Genomic DNA, 17,647 nt, shown 5'->3' with positions numbered 1-17,647 from the left:
ATCGTGTGAGCCCAGGAGGTCAAGGCTGCAGTGAGATGTGATCATGCCACTACACTCCAGCCTGGGCAACAGAGAGACCCTGTCTCAAAAAAAAAAAAAAAAAAAGAAAGAAAAGAAAAGAAAAGAAAAAGAATAACTTTAATAGTCAGAGGTGTCAAAAACAGAACAGACTTCCTTGTGGGTTAGAGAGCTCCCTGTTACCAGAGGCATTTAAGCAGAGACAGGACGACGATCTGTCCAGGAGGGTGAGGGGTACGGGAGCCCCACGCAGGCCTCCACCAGAGCCAGCCCTCACAGGAAGGGTGATCCCATCTTATCTTATAGTAGGACCCAATTTTCAGGGTGAAAACAAAATTACAAACATACATTCATTTTATCTCAAATTTAACACAATTTTAGTGAGAATAGCACCTTTGTACTAATTATTGGAATAAACAAAAGGTTGGATTACGTATTGGGGATATCACCTTGCTGAAATAAAGATTCCATACCAGCTTGATAAGATAGCTTTGGGTTAGGCTTTTGTAGGCCAAACATAATCTTACAAAAAGTGGGAAACTGACCAGGCGCAGTGGCTCATGCCTGTAATCCCAGCAGTTTGGGAGGCCACGGCAGGTGGATCACCTGAGGTCAGGAGTTCGAGACCAGCCTGACCAAAATGGTAAAACCCTATCTCTACTAAAAATACAAAATTAGCCGGGTGTGGTGGTGTGCGCCTGTAATCCCAGCTCCTCAGGAGGCTGAGGCAGGAGAATTCCTTGATTCTGGGAGGCAGAAGTTGCAGTGAGCCGAGATCGTGCCACTGCACTCCAGCCTGGGTGACAGAGCAAGACTCCATCTCAAAAAAACAAAGAAAGGTGGGAAGCTTTTTCAGTTGTTCCAAGGGCTTCTCCAGTCCTTGGTATGTGTGTCATTCTCGCTGGAAACACCCTTCGGATCACCTCACCCTAGTCCGTGTTCTCTCCTTAAGTTGTTAGCGGCTCTGTCCTGGCTGGAAGCTCTTTGGTCCACACCTTGGCCCCTTGTGGCAAGCCCAGCATCCACTGGTGACCAAATCCACCAATCCTCCACTGTCTGGCTCCAAGATAACTTCAACTCTGGCTTCTCTTAATGCTTGGCTGTCTTGTAGACTAAAACAGATGAAATTGTCATTTTCACAGGTCAAAGACCATAGGATAGCAGTGATTCACCCTGCAGTTCACCCTGCAGCTTCACGTTTGCACTGCGTAAGGCCCTGGCTTTGAAAGGGGCCTGGAAACTTGGGTGCCTTATAGGGAGGGACATCCCAGGGCTCCTGGGTAAGAGGTCATGGCACTGTGTTTGTATACTTTTGCTTCCCTACATCATCTCTTCTCTGGGTGACCCGGGTAATGAAGACTTAGAACACAGACACTCTGTATTAGACTGCCCTGTGAGGTTTTGTTTACATATTTCAAAGGCTTTAAAAGCCATGAGCTACTAACCCTCCAAAGATCCTGCTAACCACCTACATCCCTGTTCTGCCTCTGCTGAGGCCACGGGTGAGCCCCTCGCCCCTCGCCCCTCGCCCCTCATACTACAGCCCTACATGGCTAGAGGTGGTACAAGGCTGAAGCGCTGATTTGCTGGTGCCCTAGGTCAGAGGTCAGCACTTGTTTTCAGTAAAGAGCCAGAGTGAACATTTTAGGCTTCCTGGGCCCAGAAACGACGTCCTCAAGTCTTAGGCAGTGGTTCTCACCCAAAGGCTACACTTTTCATACATTTTCATTTCATACTTAAAAGTGGAAAAGGTCAGGGCCTGGCATGGTGGCTCATGCCTGTAATCGCAGCACTTTGGGAGGCCGAGGCAGGTGGATCACCTGAGGTCAGGAGTTTGAGACCAGCCTGGCCAATATGGTGAAACCCCATCTCTACTAAAAATACAAAAATTAGCTGGGAGCGCTAATTTTTGTGGTGGCATTTTAATTTTTAATGGTGGCAGGTGTCTGTAATCCCAGGTACTTGGGAGGCTGAGGCAGGAGAATGGTGTGAACCTGGGAGGTAGAGCTTGCAGTGAGCCGAGATCACGCCACCGCACTCCAGCCTGGGCACAGAGCAAGACTCCGTTTCAAAAAAAAAAAAAAGGTTATTTTTAGCTGGTGGGACAAGTGAGAAAGAGACTATCGAAAAACAGGCCACCATGGCCGTCTTTGCACACCCGCTCTCAAGAGCAAGGCGAGATTGCACCCCAGGCTGTGCCTCGGCATAGCGCTGCTTTGAAGATCACGCCACAGAGCTGCCTCCAACGTGAACTTTTCTCAGAACCTCAGCCTGTCGTGTCCTCCAGGGAACCCCGGGGGGAAGCCTGAGTGAATCTTCCCTCGGTCCCACTTTCCAGATAGGAAACCGAGGCCCAGGCGGTAACAGAGCTGAGCAGGAACCAGAGAGCTCAAGCCCTGGGCCTCCTGCATGCATAGAGGGTTTGCCTCTGAAAACCTCACCCTGTGTACCAAAGACCCCAAAAGGGGAGCTCCGGGCCCGCTCACCAGGTGCTCCCTGCAGTCCTCGGAAATTCTGGAGCTCCCTGCCCCACGGCAGTAAAGAAAAGAGTGCTACCCCATTCCAGCAGGTACAGCTGAAAACAAAGAGAAGAATGCAGCCCACACTGAGTCCTCAGAAAGGCCCGATGCTCAGGCACCTGACAGTACCCCACCCCTGCCCGCCACCTGCCGCATCACAGTGCGTGTGTGTTTGCTCTGGCGCCCTCTGCTTCGAGAAGCTCTGGCTGTCCCCAGATGGTGGCTGAATGAAGCTTGCAAACCCACCAGGGTGAAAGAGAGCAGCAGCTCAGTGGCCTTGGCTTCCTGCAGTCCCTCTGCAGGCATTGGCGTCCCCACCAGCAGCAGGCCTTCCGCGTGCCTCTTTGGACTCTTTGCACCTGGCTTGTTTTTGCTCAGTTCTTACGGATCAGCTACTCACTTCCTGGTTCCTGTCCGGTTGGCTGAAGGCATAATCTGCCTCCTTTCACTCGTTTGTGTATGGATTCCTTAACCGCAGCCTTTCCTTGAAGAGGCTTTTATATTCCTTCTATGATCCGTGCAGGGCCCCCAGGCGAGCTCCTCGAGGGGACAGAGGGCCCCTGTGGCCCCTGTGACCTGCACCCCGAGGCCCTGGGTGGCTGGGGGAAGCTGTGCCACAAAGCACAGGTGCCTTGATCACCCTGCCATCCAGCGGGTCACAGCAGGGACGCAGCCCACGCGTGGGAATCTGCTCCAGCTCCCCAGCCCTGGCTTCAACTTCCTGTTCTCTTCCTGGTGCTTCACAGCCTGCTGGTGGGAAAGCGCAGCCTCCATTCGGCTCCCAGGCCCTGCCTGTGGGCAGGAGTGGTGGCCTCGCCAAGCACCTGGCTTTGTCCAAATACCTCCCTGTACTGTTCTGGGAAATGGGGCTTAGCATCCCCTAGAGTGGGAAAAATTCCTTGGGAAAGAAACCAAGGAATTTATTTGGGGAAGTAAAAATGAGGCCGTTTTCCCCAACAGGACTGTCATAAAAGAAGCCCACCCAAAGAGTATTGCAAAAGCACAACACCCCCTTTTACTTAGAGATGTCAATGAAAAGAGTCAAACTCTATCAAATATTTGAAGAGATTTATTCTGAGCCAAATATGAGTGACCATGGCCCATGACACAGCCCTCAGGAGGTGCTGAGAACATGGGCCCAAGGTGGTCGCGGTACGGCTTGGTTTTGTACATTTTAGGGAGACGTGAAACATCAATCAGATACATCTAAGATATACATTGGTTTGGTCCAGAAAGGCGGGACAGGGTGGGGCGACTTCCAGGTTATAGGTATATATATATGTGTGTGTGTGTGTGTGTGTGTATGTATACACACACTTTTTTTTTTGGAGAGAGAGTTTCACTCTTGTCACCCAGGCTGGAGTGCAATGGCATGATGCAACCTCCGCCTCCTGGGTTCAAGCGATTCTCCTGCCTTAGCCTCCTGAGTAGCTGGGATTGCAGGTGTGTGCCACCAGATTTGGCTAATTTTGTATTTTTAGTAGATACAAGATTTCACCATGTTTCTCCAACTCGTGACCTCAGGTGATCTGCCCGCCTCTGCCTCCTAAAGTGCTGGGATTATAGGCGTGAGCCACCGCACCCGGCCTATTTTTAAAATTTCTGATTGTCAATTGGTTGAGTTATTATCAATAAAAAGAAAAGTCTGGGTTATGATAAGGGGTTGTGGAAACCAAGGTTTTATCGTGCAGATGAAACCTCCAGGTAACAGGCGTCAGAGAGAACAGACTGTAAATGTTTATCAGACTTAAGGTCTGTGTTGATGTTCGTGCTGGTCGGCTTTTGCTGAATTCCAAAAGGGAGGAGGGCATGAAGAGGCCTGTCCGACCCTTCCCATGCCCCCTGCTTCCTGTCATGGCCTGAATCAGTTTTTCAGGTTAACTTGGGGTTTCCCTGGCCGAGATAATGGACACCATTTAAATGGTTGAGGAGGGGATTAGAATTTTATTTTTAGTTTACACAGATCCTCAGAGCAGTGAGTGTCTCCCTGGAGTGTGCCTCAGAATAACTCGGGGTTCCCAGCCCCACCCCAGGAGAGGCGGATTCCGTGGGCTGGGGCTGGGGCTGGGGTGCCGGTTCTGCATTTCTCTAACATACCCCACGGATGTGCAGGGCCACACGGAGAGTCATCCTCCTGGACGTAGATATCCTGCAGACCTGTCAGGACAGGCTCGATCCAGGCCCAGGAGCGAGGAAGACCCCGCTCCCGGCTCCATCTCATCCCCTCCTCATCCCTCCCATTTCCTGTTGTCTCTCTGGGCCCTCTGGGCAATCACCTGGACAGACCCCCTCGCCTGCCTGAGTCCTGCCCTTCCAAGGCCCTGAGCTCAGGAGCCGTGTCCCTTGGGAGCCCCACAGCCAAAGACTTCAAACCCTACCCCAGGCCCACCCCACCTCAGAGGTCTCAAACTCAGAGCCCCAAGGGCCAGGTGGGCCGCACGCGCAAGTGAGACTAAGTCCTAGGAGTGTTCTTCATGGCCACAGAGCAGTGTGTCCATTCCCACATTGCTTGAAACATTGAACTCTCTAGTCGGGGTCTGGATTTGGATGCTAAGGCGGCCATAATGGAGGTCGGAGGTCGCCGGGAGGCCCCGGCACAGACAGCAGAGCTGCAGCGCACAGCCCGACTGCAGGGGGCGCCCCGGGCATCACAGCATCACAGCATCACAGCCAGCTGTTGCCAAGGAGACGCACCAGCCAGCCAGGACCAGAGCCGAGGAGTCTCGTTTTTTGTTTGTTTGTTTGTTTTGAGACGGAGTCTCACTCATTTGCCAGGGCTGGAGTGAAGTGGCATGATCTCGGCTCACTGCAACCTCCGTCCCCCGGGTTCAAGCGATTCTCCTGCCTCAGCCTCCTGAGTAGCTGGGATTACAGGCGCCCACCACCACACCCAGCTAATTTTTGTATTTTTAATAGAGCGGGGCTTCGCCATGTTGGCCAGACTGGACTCAAACTCCCGACTTCAGGTGATCCACCCGCCTCAGCCTTCCAAAGTGCTAGGATTACATGCGTGAGCCAATGTGCCCGGCCTTGACTTTTTTAAATACATTTTCCCGGTTTTTAAACATCAGTCTGCATTTTTAAGCAGTAGGCAAGCGTAACAAAATGGCCATGTAGCCTGGATGGGGCCTGCCTGCCACTGCTTTGCAGCCTCTGCTCCGGCGCCAGCATCCAGTTGGAAAGGGCTTTCTACGCTCGTGCAGTCACTCAGCAGGCATTTATCCAGCAGCACCCACCTCATGTGCCAGACACCAAGCTAGACCCAGAAGCTACAGGGACATGCAATTAGCAGCCTGCCCCAGGAGCTCGAAGTCCACGGAGGGCCCTCAGCCCTGACACCCAGCCAGGAGAAGCAGGGCGAAGTGTTCCCACTCCTGAGGGAGCACTTCAGTGCTGACTTTGTAGGGCTGTGCCATCCAACCCTCACGCACCTGCGTTCCCAGGTGCTTTATTCAGGATGGGGTGGCCCTAGGGCTGCTAGTGTGCAGAGCCCATGTGACTGCCCCACCATCTGCTCCAGCAGAAAAATAAACTGAGGATCGCTGGGCCCGTGCAAAAGATCAAACGGAGCTACAATTAGGTGATGGCTCTCATGGCCCGAGGACTGGAGACAGGGGTCAGGGAATAGTGATGGTCACTTCTCAAACTGCCCACCAGCAATGGGTTGCAGTGGGTATTTCTCTCTTTCTTTGAGACAGAAGCTTTCTCTGTTGCCCATGCTGGAATGCAGTGGCGTGATCTCGGCTCACCATAACTTCCGCCTCCCTGGCTCAAACTATTCTTGTGCCTAAGCCTTCCGAGTAGCTGGGATTACAGGCATGTGCCACCGTGCCCAGCTAATTTTTGTATTTTTAGTAGAGATGGTTTTGCCATATTGCAAGGCTGGTCTCAAACTCCTGGCTTCAAGTCATCTGTCCACCTCAGCCTCCCAAAATGCTGGGATTATAGTTGTGAGCCTCCACGCCCAGCCTGCAGTGGCATTTTTGACTGATGATGATTGTGACTGTGGTCTGTCATTGAATTGGAGCTGGCAGGGGGCAGGGAGCAAGAGATCCTGGTCTCGGAGGTTTCATCTGAGCCTGTGGTTTCTAGCTCTGGGCCACACAGGGGGCCTGAACTCTTGCTGCCTTTGTAGACCACCAGCATGCACCCCAAAAACGGGGACTGAGAGACTCCCCTCGGCTACCAGGGCAGAAGCGCTATGCACAGCTCTCCCTGCAGCCTCCTGCACAGGCAGGAAGTCCATCTGCTCCGTCTTGGTCCTTTCTGACGAGTGCTGGTTATCACCCATCTCAGAGTTATCACCGGCTCAGGGCATGGAGAGCAGGCCCCAGGATTGGGCTCCCAGCCAAACCACTGCATACGACATTGCTGGGCATGATAGGGTGCAATTAGGGTGAGCCAGGGGTCAGTCCGGGACACTGGACCATTTCCAGGAATTGCAACACTGAGGCCCTGCTTCCTGGGCCATTGAGGGACTCCTTCCTGGGCCCTGCTAGATCTCATGGCCGCTGGGAAGATGAATGGAGAGGCCAGCATGGCCCCGGGCGCTGTGTTGTGATCCTCTCGTTCATCTGTGATTTGGTGCAACCCTGGGTCTTGGAGTAAAGGGAGCAAGGGGGTGTGCAGATGGGGAACGGTTCAACCTGCACTGCTGTGGACTCAGTGCCACCAGCCAGGGGCCCTGGCACTGTTCTTCAGCGGCAAAGCCATGTCTGGCCTAGCCCTGAATACACGTATCCTCCGCCAGAGCTTTGGGAGCTGCACCCCAATGGAATCTTAGTCACTTTAGGAATAAAAAAAAGTTTCATCTGAGCCAACTCGTATTTACACAGGTGCATGGGGAGATTGTGCAGAACCACTGAGGGAGCAGCTGTCTTTAAGCACCTCTTTTAGAAGCTGGTGAGCTTGTCAGAAAGGACTGGTACACACCAGGCCCTGGCACTGACCTGGCTTCCTCAGGACCTGAGCAAATGTCTCTTGGTTACCGTAAGCCTCTGACTGCTGTGAGAAAGCCTGGCCCCTGCAAGGATGGTACCCGCTCAGGCTGCTGCCTGGTAGCTGGAATGACTGAGAGTGCAGGGCTCTTTAAAACTGTGACTTCTTCTTCCCCCAGGAATCTGGTACAATATCCTCAGAGGCATCGGGAAGCTTGCTGTCATCATCAATGTGAGTGACACCAGGGACCTCGGTGGAATGAAGTCCTGGCTGAACTGCCAGGCGGCCAGGGGCCCCTTGGAGAAGGAGCTGGGCGTGGGTCTTCTACCTCTAGCCACGGTGCAGCCCCAGGCTGCCGGGATTCTCTGTAGTTATAAATGTCCCTTGACCGCATGGGGTGGGGAGGGTGCACTCTGGGGAGGCATAAAAAATTCTCTTCAAACTTTTTCTGCAAGTTTTTTGTTTAATTTTTTTTTGAGTCAGAGTCTCACTCTGTGGTCCAGGCTGCAGTGCAGTGGCACTATCTCAGCTCACTACAACCTCTGCCTCCCAGGTTCAAGCGATTCTCATGCCTCAGTCTCCCAAGTAGCTGGGATTACAGGTGCCCACCACCACACCCGACTAACTTTTGTATTTTTAGTAGAGACAGGGTTTTGACATGTTGACCAGGCTGGTCTCAAACTCCTGACCTCAGGTGATCCACCCTCCTTGGCCTCCCAAAGTGCTGGGATTACATTCATGAGCCACTGTGCCCAGCCTTTCTGCAAGCTTTGAGCAAAATTCTCCACCATGGCCACCTTGGGCCCTAAGTCCACTGAGAATAAACAACAGACAGATATAGGAAGGAAGACAGAGACAGAGGGAGAGAAACACAGAGATTCCTTATTGACAATCTTTCTGTTCTCTTATTTGAAGAAAAAAGTTGATTTTTCTCCTTAATCTGAAACATATGGCTGCTCTATAGAGAAGGTTTGGGACATGCTGAAACGGGGCGAGAAGGACGCTCTCATCAGCCTCACACATGGCTCTGCTAAGAATCAGGGCTCCAGGCCCCTCAGCCTCCTCCCCAGCATGGCAGCCCCTTCCAGCCTCTCCTATCCCCAGACCCGCAGGCTAGGATGGCCCGGCCCTCAGCCTTCCCCATCAGGATCTGTCTGACTCTGCCCGTGGCCTGGATCCCCCCTGGGTTTAGCTGTGCCCAGCTGTCTCCAGCATATACTTCAAGCCCAAGGCTGCATCCCAGACATGAGAACCCCAGGCAGCCACAGGGAGTCCGCTGTGCCAGGGCCCCATGGCTCTCGTCCCTTCCACCCTCTGGCTGAGCCCAATCCTTCCCACCAAAAGCTGACACCGTGCCCACGGCGGACACGGGGTGGCTCCCCAGAGCTGACGCTCAATGCCCCTGCAGGGCCGTGATGCCAAGTCAGGGTGTCAGCAGGCCCTGGGGCTCAGCCCCCACAGAGGACAGAGGGTGACACTCAGCCTCGGAGAAGGGCCCCTCAGAGCCCTCTGACAGAGCCCTTTCCCGGCGGGCAACCCCTTCTGCCAGGCACACGCTCCCACCAGACTACAGGGAGACTGCAGGCAGAGTGTGCACACTGGGATGGCTCCTTATCCTGCCCAGACAAGGGAGCACAGGGTCCTGAGGCAGAGCCCACGCTGTGCTGGAGTTGGCGGAGCTGGGAACAGAGGTACATCCTGTCTGCAACAAGTAGGCTCTGTGAGCAGCTGTGGGGCACAGTGGGCATCTCCTGAGGACAACAGCAGCAACAACAATAACGGCAGGCTGAGTGCAGTGGCTCACACCTGTAATCCCAGCACTTTCGGAGGCCGAGGCGGGAGGATCACTTGAGGCCAGGAATTCAAGACCAGCCTGGCCAGCATAATGAAACATAGTGAGACCACGTCTCTCTCTGAAAAAAAAAAAAAAAAAGGTTGGAGCAGGTACATTCACCAGGCGCCTAGAATGTTCTAGACCCTTCTAAGCTCTTTCCACACACTAGCCCACTAGTCTACACACAGCCCTTGGAGGCGGGGACTGTCATGGCCCCATCTGACAGGGAAGACACCAGAGGCATAGAGAGGTTAGGTGATTTGCCCAAGGCCACATAGCCGTGTGAGAGGCAGCCGTTGGGCCTTGGGTTCCTCTCTTGTAAGGGCACCAGCCAGAGCTGGTGCTATAATAGAATGAGCTGGGTGAGGACTTGAGAGCTTGCAAAGCACTTTCCCTTCCTGCCTCATTCCCTTCTCCAACAAGCCCAGAGGCACAGTGCATACATGGTGTGGGGGTTGTTAGCCCTGTTTTGACAAGAAGAAAATGGAGGCACAGAGAGGTTGGGTAATTTGCCCAAGGCCACACAGGCAGCAAGAGGCAGCCAGTGTCCGCCTGCTGCCTTCTCTCCTAGGAGTGCGCTGTTCTGGCGCCCAGGCACTCTCCTTCAGCTGCCAGGGGGCTGAGAGGAGCACCTGTGACCCCGCATCCATTCACTCAGCACGCGGAGGTTGTGTAGCTATGGTCCCCGCCAGGGACAGTGGCACATGGCCAGGGCCCAGTGTGGCCGTGGATGGGTCACCCCCGGTTGCAGCCAGCCCTTCTGTGCCCAGTCTGGGGGTCCCCCTCACTGCCACGTCCCCTGCGCAGGCCTTTGTGATCTCCTTCACGTCTGACTTCATCCCGCGCCTGGTGTACCTCTACATGTACAGTAAGAACGGGACCATGCACGGCTTCGTCAACCACACCCTCTCCTCCTTCAACGTCAGTGACTTCCAGAACGGCACAGCCCCCAATGACCCCCTGGACCTGGGCTACGAGGTGCAGATCTGCAGGTACTGCTCTCTGCTCCCCTCTCTGAAAAGCCATGTTTATTGGGTTTCTGGAAGAGCCCAGGTTTGGACGAGGCTCAAATCAGGGGCAAGTCAAGAAACAACGCAAACTCGCTTAAAAAGAAGAAGAAAAAAAAAAAAAGGCTAGTGCAGTGGCTCACACCTGTAATCCCAGCACTTCGGGAGGGCCAGGCAGGAGGATCACTTGAGCTCAGGAGTTAGAGACCAGCCTGAGCCACATAGTGAGACCCCATCTCTACAAAAAAATAATAATAATTAAATAGCTGGGCCTTCTGGCATGCACCTGTAGTTCTAGCTACTTGGGAGGCTGAGGTGGGAGGATCAATTAAGCCTAGGAATTTGAGGCTGCAGTGAGCTATGATTGCACCACTGTACTCCAGCCTGGACAACAGAGTGAGACCCTATCTATAATAAAATAAATAAATAAATAAGTAAATGCTTGAGGGGAGGAAATTAGAGGTGATTTACCAGTTCCTATAACCAAGAAGCCCAGGATAGCTTCGGGCATGGCTGGATCCAGGAGCTACAGTTTGCCATCAGGCTCCACTCTGGCACCACTTCTCCACTTAGATTTCCTCTGTGTTACATTATTCTTTTGCTGGTGGAAAGGATCCCCAGCAGCTCCTGGCTTAAATCCTCTCTGCTCTGCAGCCCCTGTGGGAAGACCTTCTGTTTCCCAATAGTCAGTGAAAATCCAGGGACTGAGTCTTACTACCCCATCTTGAGTCAAATGTCCATTCCTGAACCAACCACTGTTGCCACGAGGAGGAGGGTTCTCCTTGGTTTGGCCTGGGTCATGTGCCAGGGTGTGAGGTCACAGAGAATTGGGGGGTCCTAAGGAAAACTGAGGTGCTATGACTTGAAGAAGAGGAGACAGATGCTAGCAGGCAAAGCCTTGAACACAGAATAAAGAGGAACGAGCTGGTGCATGTGGCTTCTGACACTGGGAGGACAGGGCTGCTCGTTCCCATGGGAAAGCAGGTTGTGCAACTTCTGCCTGGCCCAGCAGCTGGCACCACAGCCATGGCCCAGCCCGATCCTATCTCAGGGGTTGGCAGCTCAGTGCCAAATAGGCCCCCGGAGACTCCCATCCAGCTCCCTCCAGAAATCAAGCTCTGTGGGCAAGGGCCCTATCTGTTGGGTACCCCTCTGAATTCTCCATCCCTGGAGTGGGGTCTGGCACATAGTAGTTGGTCAATAAATGCTTGTGACATAAGTAAGTGAGGGAATGCCCAGACTGAGGCCCAGAGAGGTCAAGTGATTGCCTAGGGGACACACAGCAAGGTGGTAATTGGAGTGGGTGGCACCAGGGATGTGGGTCCAGGCCGGGGCTATGCCTGCAAATCCAGGTGGCCCTTCTCCTGGTATCCCCGACTGACCTCAGCTTTTAGTGACCAGCAGGGGCACAAACTGCAGCTGAGCCCTTGGAAACCCTGCCCCTTGTGGGGGCGTTTTCTGTCCAGCTTTGGGAAGCTTTTCCAATGAAGGGTGGGGACATCAGCTCCATTCAAGCCAAGTTCCAGCTGATGTGTGGCACCCCCCAGATTCAGGGAGCCGTGGAGGGAGGGAGGCCCTAGGCAGAGACCTCACCCTGACCCCACAGACCCTGGGCGTCTCGGGGTCTCTGTGAAAGAGGAAGGGAGGGGCTGGGGAGAACTGGAGCATGGGCAGTGGTCTTGAATGGGGCGAGTCTCCTTCCTGAGGCTCCAAGCATGTCCACGAAGAGCCAAGGTCAGTGGCAGGGCCTCGGTGGGGCGGGGGGTGTGAGTGAGCTTGACACTCCAAGCAGGAGATCAGTCCGCTACATCTAAAGCTGGTAACGAGAACCGGGGGCAGCTCGCGTTCTCTCCAGATAAGGCGGTGAGGACCAAGCAGCAACCCTGGAGGCGGGAAAGCAGCCCCAGACCTGGGCAGGGCAGGGCGGGCCAGGCCGGCTGCCTGACAGGCCTCTACCTGCACCAATGGAATGCTTAGCTTCGTTCTTTCGCAAATGTTTGATAAGCTGTTTAAGTTACTTTGATAAGATGTTCAGGGTATTGTTTTGCTGGGTGTTTTGGTTGTTGTTTGGTTGGCTTTTTTTAGAGACAGGGTCTCACTTTGCGGCCAGGCTGAAGAGCAGTGGTGTGATCAAAAACTCACTGCAACCTCCCAGGCTCAGGTGATCCTCCCACTTCAGCCTCCCGAGTAGCTGGGAATGCCGGCGTGCATTGCCATGCCTGGCTAATTTTTGTTTATTTTTTTTTTTTTTTTTTTTTTTTTTTGCAGAGACAGGGTTTTACTGTGTTGCCCAGACTGATCTGTGACTCCTCAGCCTGAGATTACAGTGCTGAGGGGACAGGCATGAGCCACCCCTCCTGGCTGATAAGGTGCTCAGGTTTTTTCTTCAGTAGTTTCCCTCAAAGAGGGAATGGACTGCAGAGGTGGTTTTCAAATTGTGTTTCATGGAACCCATCCTGGAGCTCTGTGGAGCATGGGGGTTGGGTTGAGGTTCAGGGAGTTCAAGCTTAGGGAACCCCCTGCCCCCGCCCTGACTTCAACCAAGTAGGCTCTGCACTCTTGGGACCCTACTGGAGTATCCAGTGAGACTTCTTTTGGGAACAAAGGCTCCACTGCTTTTAAAAGTTTGGAATCTCCTGGACTACATGGTCCCTGCCCTTGATTCTGTGAGCCCACAGCTGGGCCTGGGGGATACTTCCTGCCACATGTGTTTTACACGAAGCCCCTCAGGTCCTTCCTGGCCCGTGGGGAGTCCTGACCACCCCCCTCCACCGTGGAGAGACACTCCCTGGGTGCGGGTCCGCAGGCTGCTCGCCCAAGAGAGGGTTGTCCTCCCGGAGGCAGCCGCACACCAAGCTGAGCCTCTCCCAGGTGTCCCTTGAGCTGCCTGGCTCCAGCCAGAGCCTGAGCCCCGCTGAAGTCCCACCCTCGACTCCACCACCGTCTTTTGCAGGTACAAAGACTACCGAGAGCCACCGTGGTCGGAAAACAAGTACGACATCTCCAAGGACTTCTGGGCCGTCCTGGCAGCCCGGCTGGCGTTCGTCATCGTCTTCCAGGTGCGGTGCGTCCCTCTTTGTTTCCGGTTTGAGGATGGGGGCACTAAGGGACCATCCCATGCCCACAGTCTGGAAGGCACGAGCTGCTAAAGCTGGGGGTTCAGAGACTCCTCCAGAGGCCTGGAGAACTTGCTCTGGGACACCCGAGGAGGGGACCTGGCCGACCCCAGGCCCCTTGCACCGACAGGGCCCAAGACAACCTCATGAGAGAGGAAGGCAAAGAGAGGGGCTGGATGAGTGCCGGCAGAAGGGTTCTGACTGGCTGGTGGGTTTAATCCAGTAGAAGTGTCTTTATTGAAAGAGACAGGGGCCAGGCACGGTGGCTCACACCTGTAATCTCAACATTTCGGGAGGCCAAGCCGGGCAGATCACCTGAGGTCAGGAGTTTGAGACCTGCCTGGCCAACATGGTAAAACCCTGCCTCTACTAAAAATACAAAAATTAGCCAGGCATGATGGTGGGTGCCTGTAATCCCAGCTACTTGGGAGGCTGAGGCAGGAGAATCACTTGAACCCAGGAGGCGGAGGTTGCCGTGAGCTGAGATCATACCATTGCACTCCAGCCTGGGCAATGAGAGTGAAACTCTGTCTCAAAAGAAAGGAGAGAGAGAGAGAAGAAAGGAAGGAAGAGAGAGAGAGAAAGAAGAAAGAAAGCAAGAAAGCAAGCAAGAGAAAGAGAGAGAAAGAAAGAGAGAGAGAGCAAGCGGAGAAGAAGAAAGATAAGAAGAAAGAAAGAAGAAAGAGAAGAAGAGAAAAAGAAGAAAGAAGAAAGAAGAAAAGAAAGAAAAGAAGAAGAAAGAAAGAAAGAAAGAAAGAAAGAAAAAGAAAGAAAGAAAGAAAAGAGAAGAAAAGAAAGAAAGAGTAAGAGAAAGAAAAAGAGAGAAAGAGAGAGAGACATGGAGAAAGGGGACTCCACCTCTGTCCCTCTTGCTCTCATACGGTGTCTGTGGTAGCAGGCAGAACCAGGACAGACAGAAGGGCAGTGGGTTCTCAGATGACCCCAGCCACAGCCAACAGCCAGGGGACCCAGCCCCAGCTGGCCCAGCCTCTGGGGTGGGGTCTGGGCCGACTCTCTGAGGCCAGAGGGACTCCCAGTGGAACGGGACCCCCGGCTAGGGTGCCAGCTGTGCACCAGCAGCTGAGGTCCCAAAGAGGGGGCCCCCTGGGCTGTGGGCACTGCCAAGGTTCTGCTCATTGGTGTCCCTATAGCCTTGATTAAGTCGATGCTAGGAAGGCAGTGGGCCAAGGGCTCTGATGCTGGAATCCCCAGGACTGGGTTCAAGTCCCAGCTCTGTCACAGGGCAGGCCCTTCCACTCCTCTAAGCTCAGCGGCCTCATCCATCAGCTTTTCACAGCAAGCAGTGTAAAAGGTGTGTGGGGCTGGGTTCCGCAGGCCAGAGCCTGAGAGCCCAGCAAGGAGGGGTCTCAGCCAGAGACAGCCCAACCTTATCCCAAGGGAGCCCCGGAGCATGCATGGCACCCCAGACCTGGCCTTACCTGGAGGCAAGGCCACCCCTAGATGGGCCGGTCACTGCTTTGGGCTGACCAGGCTGGGAAGAGGGAGATGGGAGGGAGCATACGTTCTGCAGCTGCAAGCATGAGCAGCCAGTCCCAGCCACAGCTGGGGACTGGGAGCGCCAACCAGGAGAAGACACCAATCCAGGGGGCACCAGCACCGCCCATGGCGGGAACCTGCTCAGCCCGGGGTGCTCACACATGCTGGCTGGACAGACGTTCGGCAAACGACAAGATTCCGTTTTTCCATAAAAACTGACTTGTGCTGCCTTCTGTCCACCAGAAATGTCTCCACGGAGGTGGTAGATGTTCAGGGGGGCCCTGGGAGGCTTTGCAAACTAAAAGTTTGATCCATTTGTGGCTATTTCCAGTTTCATGCTTTTCCCCAAAGCCTCGATGCTTGTTAGATTTGGTGATGCGTGACCCATCAGGTCACTTCCTGAGTCTCCTGGTCGAGGAATTCAGAATGACTCAGGTGATTTTCCCAATTACTGAGTTCAGATGCGTTCGAGAAAGTCGGCCAACATTTCCCAAACGCCTGCCGGGTGGTTCTGTGCCTCCTTTATACCTTCTGGGAACTGAGGCCCAGGGAGGTCAACAGGCCAGGAGGTCATGGGGTGGCGCTCCACCAGGTGGGGGCCAGGCAGAGAAGTCGGGAGCACTTCCCCAGGTGCCATCCTCCCCACTGCCACGTGCTGCCTCTCCTCCTTCCAGAATCTGGTCATGTTCATGAGTGATTTCGTGGACTGGGTCATCCCGGACATCCCCAAGGACATCAGCCAGCAGATCCACAAGGAGAAGGTGCTCATGGTGGAGTTGTTCATGCGGGAGGAGCAAGACAAGCAGCAGCTGCTGGAAACCTGGATGGAGAAGGAGCGGCAGAAGGAGGAGCCGCCATGCAACCACCACAACCCCAAAGCCTGCCCAGACAGCCTCAGCGGCCCAGCCCCCAGCCATGCCTACCACGGGGGTGTCCTGTAGCTATGCCAGTGGGGCTGGGCAGGCCAGCCGGGCATCCCGACTGATGGGCACCCTCTCCCAGGGGCAGGCGGCTTCCCGCTCCCACCAGGGCCCGGTGGGTCCTGGGTTTTCTGCAAACATGGAGGACACTTTCCGATAGGACATTTTCCTTTCTTCTTTCTGTTTTCTTTCCCTTGCTTTTGCACAAAGCCATTATGCAGGGGATTGTTTTTAATCTGTAGTGTTCAAGATGAGTCAAAATGATGGCTGGTAATAGGGCAATAAGGTAGCAAAGGCAGGTGCTTTGCAGAAAAAATGCTTGGAAACTTGAGTCTCCCTAGCAGTGTAAAGTGAGCAAAGGCCCCTAGAAACCGTCCTCTGAATCCTCCTAATTCCTTAAGATAGAGGCAAAATGCTAAGCCGAGGCATCGGGCAAAAGCTGGTGCGATGCTTCAGGGAAAATGGAAACCCCAACCAAAAATAATGATTGATTCTGGTTCCAAAAGGTGTCACCTGCCTGTTTCAGAAAAGTTAGACTTTCCATTGCCTTCTTCTCCCATCAGTTCAGTGGCTGAGAGAGAAGTGGCCCATCCCTGAACCACACAGGGGGCGTGGGAGCATCCCAGGTATTCCTGGAAAGCGAGACGGGGGCGCAGGTGTCCCTGATTAAGCAGGAGCCAGCACCCTTGGCATCCCTGGCAGGCTCCCCGCTGTCAGCCACACACCTGCCCCCTCACAGCAAGCTGACCTCAGAGTTGATCGTCTTCCTTATAGGACAAAACCAGTTGACCAGAAAATGGGCAGAGAGAGAGGACCTCGGAAGCGTTTCCACAGATGGTGTCAGGGTTTCAAGAAGTCTTAGGGCTTCCAGGGGTCCCCTGGAAGCTTTAGAATATTTATGGGTTTTTTTTTTTTTCAAATATCAATTATATGGTAGATTGAGGATATTTTTTCTGCAGCTCAAAGGTGGAGGGAGTTTATTAGTTAACCGAATAGCGTTGAGAGGAATTTAAAATACTGTTACTACCAAAGAATTTTATTAATAAAGGCTTCTATTTTGGTAACACTTCTCTATATTTTTACTCACAGGAATGTCACTGTTGGACAATTATTTTAAAAGTGTATAAACCAAGTCTCATAAATGATATGAGTGATCTAAATTTGCAGCAATGGTACTAAACAAGTCTCTGAAATTTCTTGAGCACCGAGAGAAACATCATTTTAGCAAAGGCCAGGAGGAAAAACAGAAATATATTTGTCTCGAACACATCATTGATGTGATGTTGACATTCCCTTTAATCTGCCAACTGTGATCAAAGTTCATAGGTGTCGTAGATTTCCATTATTTGCTAAAATCATGCAATCTGATGCTTCTCTTTCCTCTTGTACAGTAAGTAGTTTGAAATGGGTTTTGTATATAAATACTGTGTTAAAAATTAGGCGATTACCAAAAATCCTTTTATGGAAACCGTTTTTTAAAAAAGTGAATGTACACAAATCCACAGCAGACTGTGGCTGGACATTCATCTAAATAAATTCGAATATACGACACTTTTCCCACTTGAATGCTGTCTGCCTGACGTCCGCCTGGGAAATTCACAGGCCGTCCCCAAAGTCCAGTGGACCCTGCAAACTCAGCACTGACTGACAGGCATCTCTTTCCTTTGGTGCCTGCCTGTGCGTGGCTCTAAATGTTCTTGGGACTTTGTCTCTCTGTGCGTGTGTGCACTTGTGCATGCACACGTGTGTGCCTATTCATTTGCATTTGTTTTGCATGTATCATGTACACTCATGTTCA

At 53.1% G+C, this 17,647-nt stretch overlaps 1 protein-coding gene across 5 annotated transcripts in view; it reads left to right on the top strand.

Moving 5' to 3' along the window:
• Positions 1-17,403, top strand: part of ANO1 (anoctamin 1) — a 219,736-nt gene extending 202,333 nt beyond the window's left edge. For 3 of the 5 annotated variants that reach the window (XM_030918856.1, XM_010382105.2, XM_030918855.1), the window contains 4 exons: positions 7,654-7,706; positions 10,117-10,301; positions 13,270-13,375; positions 15,604-17,403. In XM_030918856.1, coding sequence (XP_030774716.1) covers positions 7,654-7,706; positions 10,117-10,301; positions 13,270-13,375; positions 15,604-15,870 — 611 coding nt within the window. In that variant the 3' untranslated portion in view covers positions 15,871-17,403. The remainder of the gene's footprint in view (positions 1-7,653; positions 7,707-10,116; positions 10,302-13,269; positions 13,376-15,603) is intronic. The other 2 variants (XM_010382107.2, XM_010382106.2) reach the window with 1 other exon arrangement.
• The last annotated feature ends 244 nt before the right edge of the window (positions 17,404-17,647 follow it).

Source organism: Rhinopithecus roxellana, chromosome 15 (assembly GCF_007565055.1).
Source record: "Rhinopithecus roxellana isolate Shanxi Qingling chromosome 15, ASM756505v1, whole genome shotgun sequence".
In the NCBI taxonomy this organism is placed as follows: domain Eukaryota; kingdom Metazoa; phylum Chordata; class Mammalia; order Primates; family Cercopithecidae; genus Rhinopithecus; species Rhinopithecus roxellana.
The sequence above is the reverse complement of the archived record's forward strand: the minus strand, read 5'-3'. Positions and strand labels throughout refer to the sequence as shown.